This window comes from Medicago truncatula, chromosome 8 (assembly GCF_003473485.1).
Source record: "Medicago truncatula cultivar Jemalong A17 chromosome 8, MtrunA17r5.0-ANR, whole genome shotgun sequence".
Lineage (NCBI taxonomy): Eukaryota > Viridiplantae > Streptophyta > Magnoliopsida > Fabales > Fabaceae > Medicago > Medicago truncatula.
In genome coordinates, this window is record NC_053049.1 from 20,633,657 (window position 1) to 20,641,430 (window position 7,774).

Here is a 7,774-nt window from a genome sequence, read left to right on the forward strand (position 1 = left end):
CCAGAGAACTGCACTGGTTTATGTATTCATTCTAAAATTTTGCGGTCTTAAAGTTTCAAACAAATTATTTGGGACTAAACCCAGAGAACTGCACTGGTTTATGTATTTATTCTAAAATTTTGCGGTCTTAAAGTTTAAAACAAATTATTTGAGACTAAACCCAGAGAACTGCACTGGTTTATGTATTCATTCTAAAATTTTGCGGTCTTAAAGTTTCAAATTATTTGGGACTATGGGACTAAACCCAGAGAACTGCACTGGTTTATGTATTCATTCTAAAATTTTGAGGTCTTAAAAGCTTCAAACAAATCAGAGAACTGCATTGGTTTATGTATTCATTCTAAATATGCATAGCTGTTTTCTATATATTTCGGATATAACTAGAGTTGTTTTGCTTTTGTAATCAATATTTATGGCTGCAATTTCTTGGTTAACATACCCTTTTTTTGTTTAAGTAGTGATATTTATACAACCATTTATGACAACTATTGAGACAACCTTTTTTCTCTATCTTCTTATTAGTTAAAAACAATAGAGATAAAAAGAGAAAGAAAATAAAAACGTGTCAAATTATTGTCGCAGAATGGCCGTACAAATTTCATTTCTCTCCCGACACATACCAACCAAATCTTATCCCGCTATAAAATAGCTGCATGGATCAAATTACACTATAATGTTTTACTTTTCCTAAACATACCACGCCTTTTTTGTTTCAAAAATTTGACTGGCAGTTTTTTAATATTCCAAAAATATAGTTCCCGAAGAATAGAGTGGTGTTAATAGCAACACCATTAGAAATTTGTTTTAACTTGAATACAACTTTCTCCAATGAACACACCCTGCATTTGAATATCACTGAGCAAAGATACAGAGATTTGTCTAAAATTCACATTATAGTACAAGTGAGTACAAAAAACAAAATATTCAAAACTCAATCAGCATTTCGAATATGATGTGAATACCATTCAGAAAGAAAATTGCAAGATTCTATATACACAACATACAACAGGGAATATAAAAATATTCAGAAAATGAAAATCCAAGATTAAATGTATATAGTCTTGAATTCAATTGCTCAAATCAGTGCTTAGTTGGATTTTGATTCAGTAAATCAAAGAGAAATGAGTCGAACATCAGTCCAAAAATGCTGACTTGGATCAGTAACCTGCAAAATAGTCAATTTAACAACAATTAATCACTGCAACTTCGTCATAAAAAAAAAATGGCAGCGGTTAATTAGATGGCGGAACCATTATATAAGAATTTAGTCTTAAACATTAACCGAGACTAGGAAACAACAGGCAGTAAAATTATATGTACCATAACTAAGAAAATTGCTCTTTTCCCAACAAAAAACGCTCACTACCAACTGAACTTCCCAAAATACTCCTGTGTGAGTTAACTCACGCAGGTGTATAACCCAGCGTAAGTCACGCTCGGCATACAACCTACGTGACTCAAGTCACGTTTCGAACACCAGCGTGAGTTAACTCATGTTGGTGTCAAAACATTCCTTTTCACTCTTATAACTTTTAATAAGATGGGAGCTGCATAAGGAACCTTGTCAAATAATGCTGCACAAGGTAAATGAATAAAATATTTGAATCCACAAAAAGTTTTGATCTGAATGTATTCCAACGTAAGGCCTGCAGACTAAACTTCTAAATTCATCATGAAAGCAAGAAAATACTGATGTTTTCAAGACAGTACCGGCATACTGATGTTTTGACACCAACATGAGTTAACTCATGCTGATGTTCGGAACATGACCGAACATGACTTAAGTCACGTAGGTTGTATTCCAACGTGACTTAAGTCACGCTTGATTTAACATCTGCGTAAGTTAAGTCACGTGGAGGTATTTTGGGAAGTTTGGTTGGGAGTAAACAATTTCTGATTGGAGAATGAGCAATTTTCTAACTAAAAACGTTTTGGATCTATTGTGTGATTGCAATCCATAAAGCAGATTAAAAACATATTCACGTATCCCAATGCATCTCTATAAATATAATGGGAAAAACATTTATTTTAAAAAATGCGTCAGTCTCCCTAGTTGTAATCAAAATTGAACTACAGACACTTTATCATAAAAGATTTTTTGAATTAATGTCATTGAATTCCATACTAGTTGTGTTATATCATAGTTATGCCATGTACAGTCCTATTAAGTTTAAAAATTTGGCGTACCCCTCTGTCTATCATGTATCTTCACATGTTTGTATCTATCTGCAAATTTTAATAGCACTGCAGAAGAATGAAATAAAAGGAGATCATTGATTTTCTTACCAACTCATACAATTACAATCAGTGTTGTCTTCAGTCCTAGCGTACATTCCGGTTAAGCAATCCTTGAAAAGACAAGTAAAGATCTTTGTTGTCTGACCCAAATATCTCATCTGCCTTTCTCAAAGTTTCCTAAAAGAGCCAAACCAACCAATTGAAACAATGATTAACTGCTTCGAAACAATTTTAGAATCTAGTACTTCAGCTCAATATATATTTACCTCTCTTGTTTGTTTCTGAGCATTTAATTCTTTTATGTTAGCAAGAAATGCACTGAATTGCTCATATGAAAGGCGGCTCCTGAAAAAGTGATACATTTAATTAATTCAATCAGTTTCTTAAATAAATTGAAGTTAAAATTTACTTTGCAGAAGCAAGGAGAAAGAAAGTCACCTTGCTTGACGAAAAAACTCCTTTCCATCAATCTTTGGAGTTCGACCTAAACAATTTGTTTAAAGTCATGAGTGTTAAACAACTAAAAAATAATGTAATGATGAAAAACGTTGTAGAGGTACATGCCCCCTTTCTCATGCTTTACAAAGAACAAAACCCAAACCAACAACGTAATGTGGGTAATGTTCCAACCAAGAATTCTAACACAAGGACATAACCTAGTAAGATGGAGACAAGATGATTTTACAGCATATTAACAATGACAATGAATCTTAAAAACCTGGAATTGATCGTCCTCGAGGTGGAGAATTTGCTGCTGATGACTGCTGACTTGATGGATACCATGAAGAGAGAGATGACCGTCCATCATATGAGACTTTTGAGGGAGAGGTGGCACCAGATGTTTGGTTGGGTGATACAGCAGCAGAATATCCTCGAGGAGAACCTGCCGTTTTTGGAGTTGCAGTTGGTGTAAGACGTGGTGTGATATAAGGCGTCAAAGAAAACTTTTGTCCTGAATACCTGGGAGCTATAACACAAAAGAAAAGGAATGAATGTGCATATACCATAAGATATTAAAACACCTGAAAGCTCTTTTTTTTTTCTTTCTAATTGATAGATAGTTCCAGATTTCCAGCTACATTTTTATTGTTCCATCTTCTGAACTATTATTTTCGCCTTATATCCAAGAAAAGAATTCATTTCCAAAAATTTAAAAGTGTTAAGAGGTTATCTTTTGCAAAATTAATTTTGTTTGCAGGATAGAACTTATATCCAAGATCATAGTTTAATTCTAAAAGTGAACAACAGTACACCAAGGTTTACAATCAGTTACATATTTGGGAAATCATATACCTTCATCAATTGTTTTACCGACATCTGCAGAGCCACGGTATGAATTATGAGTTGTATAGCCATTAACATCATCATCTGTAAGCAATAACAAAAGATATACACATAAACAACTTTAACAAGTATATCTATGGAAAAACGTTATGTATATGAAAATGAAAAGATAATAATCAATAAGGTGAGAATTACCCTTTGGAACGGCTTGGTCACAGGTTCTAATATCTATGGTTTCAGCTTGCTGTCCCAAGTGTAACGAAAAAAACAGAAAAAACTTGTTTAGAAAAACGGTATTTATCATCTTTAGTACCAAAATCAATAGTGACATGATAATTGTGACTAATTTAATCTATTGATGCCTTACAGGAGGATTGTCATCAGCTAGCGACCGCATCAGTTGTTTTTTGAATGTCTCTAACTATCAAACAAAAAGGAAAAAGAAGTTGTCAGGTATACACAAGTATACAGAAAAAAGAAATGTCAGGTATACAGAAAAAAAGTTATCACTACATAACATATACAAGGAAAAAGATACATGCAGATAAATAACACCATGTTTGTAAACATGAATACATATGTCAGTAGTTACGAGTGTAAGATCATAGAAGTGAAGAAAAAGATCTATTAAACCTACTAAATATAAATTAACTGATAATAGTGCTTTCAAAGATAATATGTGATCATTAAAATTGCAGTGAGAGGAGAAATGGCCTTCAGAACGTGTTTGTAATTGTTTATCACACCTAAGAAGTTTGTTTACATTATAAAAACATCAAAGTGCATGTATGTAACAAATTCTATTCGTGAAAGGAACAGGGTGTAATTTTTAATAAGAGAAAAGAGGAAAGTGTAATTTATGTGCAAAATAAATATGCACACTCGACAAAATCAGGATTCTATATGTAATGTAACTGTGCACAGACAAAAAATTAATTGATAAGTTTGTAACACATGTTACACACCCCATAGGGTAAATTATGTTATGAAAATAATGTTTTAATAGAAAGGGACACACGAAGTTCAAGTATGACATAACAGTCCTCAACAAGGTTCATGTTCAACTTCTTGTCCACCATGTTTGATGGAACTGACAGAAAATACACAGAAATATGGAGAATGAGATAGCTTCATTATTGCAAAAGTGAAAGCCAAGGGCTGATACAATGTGAACCATATTTAAAAGCTCCTACCAGAGAAGATGCCTATCCTAACAAACTGATTACAGAATATCAGAATTCAGAATGAATCCCGTATTCCCCTCTCCTCACAAGATATTACTCATTCTCTAACCAACTTCCTAGATTCATGGTCCACGTCACTAACGAACTCCCACTCCCGCTCCTAGGTCCTTCTTTCCCTTTTGTGTGTAAACTCTTTAAACACATGGCTTGGGCCTTGCATCAACAGCCACATAGTCATTGGGCCCAGGTACTCTATCAATGTCACTCACAAGTCACAAATAATTCATACCCTTGTGTTCAAGAGAAATGCATCTTCCATCCATTGCTTAGTAATTACTTAAGCAAATAATAGCCTATGCTTTCAAATAGTAATTATCGGTTTATCTCAGATTCAACCTAATGCAGAACATTTATCTTCACTAAATGAATATTGATAGAGTTATACCTCACCCCATGTGAAATCAATGAACTGTAATTGTCTTGCACACACCATCATTAAATATCTAAAATCAAAAAGAATTCTATGACAACTACTACTTCTACAAGCCATGATGAGTTAAGCCTAAGATGTAGTCTGCATAACAATCCTACCGGTATAGCCAAGTTATGGTACTTCTTACAAAATGTAATTAACGAACTTGGTTTTGTAAGGTTTCATTGTTGTTGGTTAGAGTATTAGTCTGTACAGTAAGTAACTTTTACAAGCCATGATCAATTAACATATGTTTCAAGTCTCTATCACTAGTATAATATGAAGTGGTCAAGGATATGAAGCCTTGACCTGAAATTATGGCCTAGGATGAGTTCTTCCAGACTAATAGAAACATAGTAATGCAGAACAAACTCCATTATTATCAAGGATAAAAGTTGTAACATTAATTTAGGCAATTATCAAATAAGTATACCCTTAGAATAAACCATTCAGGCAGAAAATGTCACAAACAGGGAGTCTATCTTTCTAATCGATAACTTGTAGCACATTTCAGACAATTTACCATGTTGCAAATGTGTAAAACATCCAGAATGACTGAAAAGAAATGATGTTCTAGCAAGCAGCTGAAAATTTTGAAGAGTGAAGATGGACAAGATACACACAGAAAATAATCAAAACCACGCAAGACAGGAGACGGAATGAAACAAACATTCACCTTTGCAAAGTCACGACTTAGCTTCTTCACTGTTGCTGCCAATTCATCTCTCTCCTTCGTAAGCTTTACCTACAACCAAAAAGTAGAATACAAAATCATCTACCATCGCATTAATCTGTCCAAAATATTTAAATTTCGAATTCTCCAATCAAACATGCAAGCAATTTCACAAGCACCAAGGATATGAACATTATAAATAGACACAAACATAGGACACGACACCGACACCTAGACACTAGTAATAACTTAAGAAAATGAAAGTAATAGAACATTGTCACTTGTGTCGGTGACGTGCATGTGTCGAACACCAACACATGTCTGACACCAAATATGCCTTCAACTGAAAGAGTCAGTGCAATCTATCTTCTATTCAACTCACCATGTTATGTTACTAGAAATTCTCTTATAATTACTAGCGAATGGCACCAAGACACGAATTTTTTTATATTTTTACTATCATTATAGAAAATAAAAGATAACAGATTACTGTGCATTCAACAACATATATCAAACCAACCATCAAAAAGCAAGGTTTTAAACATCAAGATCATTCATTTCCTCCATTCCCTTTTTCCACTCTTGTACATAAAATCTACATCAAATCCCACTTTGCAAGTTTGCACCATTAATTAATAATTAAACACTACATAATGCCCCTATAGTAAAATGTTAACCCACTTGGGTTGGTCTGGTGGTGTTGGCTTGGGACGTTTGGAGCTTGCTCCTCCTCAAGGTGTCAGGTTCAATTCTCACTAGTATTTAGGTAGGGTTAGAAAGAAAAAAAAAGCTCTATAATTATCTCCAACTTTGTTTTACTCCCTTAACCCACTCTTCAGTCCTATAAAAGCATACAATTCTGTAATTTGTAGGCCCCTAAAGTGAAAAGTGAATACAGTAACTAAAACCCTATAAATCACTAACACAGACACCTCACTGACATGTCAGACACCAATAGTAATTTAAGAAAATGTCATAGTTGACTATAGACACATGTGTTGCTAATGTTGGAGTCGGACACAAACACACCTTCCATAAGAAGTGTAGATACTACAAAACTAAAAACAAAACAAAAAATGTAAAAAAACCAACAAACATTTCAATTCACATAAGAAACACCGTCAAATGCAAAAAAACAACCATACATTTTCTTCAACGGCGTTATTTAACGCAGAATGAGCCTGTTGAGAAGCACGAGTGAGAGTGGAAACACGATCCTCAAGCTCATTAATAACCCTATCCTTTTCTAGAAGCTTCTGACGAAGACGACCAGTATCAGATTCAAGAGACGAAACCCTAGAAGCGATAGCCATGGAAGTTATCTTCCGAGCGAGATCCAGCTGATGGTATGGGTCCGTTGGAATAACCGCCAGAATTTCATCGGGTAGGTCAAAATCGACTGCATTGTTGTTCGATGAACCACCGCCACCGCCGCCGCCGGTGGTTTGTTGTGAAGACATAGCGTAATTTCAATTTATTCAAAATTAAGGGTTGGAACTTTGAAATACGAAATTTGAAATGAGAGAGAGGTGGGTGGCGTATTGTTGAAGAGAGAGAGAGAGAGAGAGAGAGAGAGAGACAGGGATAGAATTAGGGAGCTGTATGAAAGAACAAAAAGAAAAAAACAAAACGAAATAATGACGTTATACAACGTTGGAGAGTACCAAATAGACCATTTTTCAATTTTTTTTGGCTTAATTTTTTTTTTTCCTCGGAGGATTCACATAACACAAACTCTAACGTTTATTTGAATAAAACTAACAGAAATGACTAAATATAGCAACGGTGAGAAACTTAGAGGACCGAAATAAATCAATTTTTAGTTAGAGACCAATCCGATAACCACCAACCTGCTCTGATACCAAATAGTAACACCCCGTTACCCAAAAGTAATTCAATAACAAATATATATCAGAGTATTTC

The 7,774-nt window shown here is 34.3% G+C and overlaps 1 protein-coding gene across 1 annotated transcript; it reads right to left on the minus strand.

The window, feature by feature from the left end:
* Positions 1 to 820: 820 nt before the first annotated feature.
* On the minus strand, positions 821 to 7,457 carry LOC25480753 (uncharacterized protein At4g15545). The gene is made up of 10 exons (XM_013586773.3): positions 6,997 to 7,457; positions 5,855 to 5,923; positions 3,890 to 3,943; positions 3,718 to 3,766; positions 3,532 to 3,606; positions 2,957 to 3,205; positions 2,677 to 2,722; positions 2,505 to 2,583; positions 2,287 to 2,415; positions 821 to 1,165 (listed from the first exon to the last, which is right to left on the minus strand). The coding sequence occupies exons 1-9, from the start codon at positions 7,309 to 7,311 to the stop codon at positions 2,323 to 2,325; spliced, it is 1,029 nt and encodes a 342-aa protein (XP_013442227.1). The 5' UTR covers positions 7,312 to 7,457; the 3' UTR covers positions 821 to 1,165; positions 2,287 to 2,322.
* Between the last annotated feature and the right edge of the window lie 317 nt (positions 7,458 to 7,774).

What these genes read in the sequence shown, in the direction of transcription:
- LOC25480753 (XM_013586773.3), bottom strand. Translation starts at nt 7,311, where the DNA reads ATGTCTTCACAACAAACCACCGGCGGCGGCGGTGGCGGTGGTTCATCG. An exon ending in TAGCTGATGACAATCCTCCT is followed by an intron (nt 3,767 to 3,889) that starts GTAAGGCATCAA and finishes CACTTGGGACAG; the next exon opens with CAAGCTGAAACCATAGATAT. An exon ending in CTCAGAAACAAACAAGAGAG is followed by an intron (nt 2,416 to 2,504) that starts GTAAATATATAT and finishes TGGCTCTTTTAG; the next exon opens with GAAACTTTGAGAAAGGCAGA.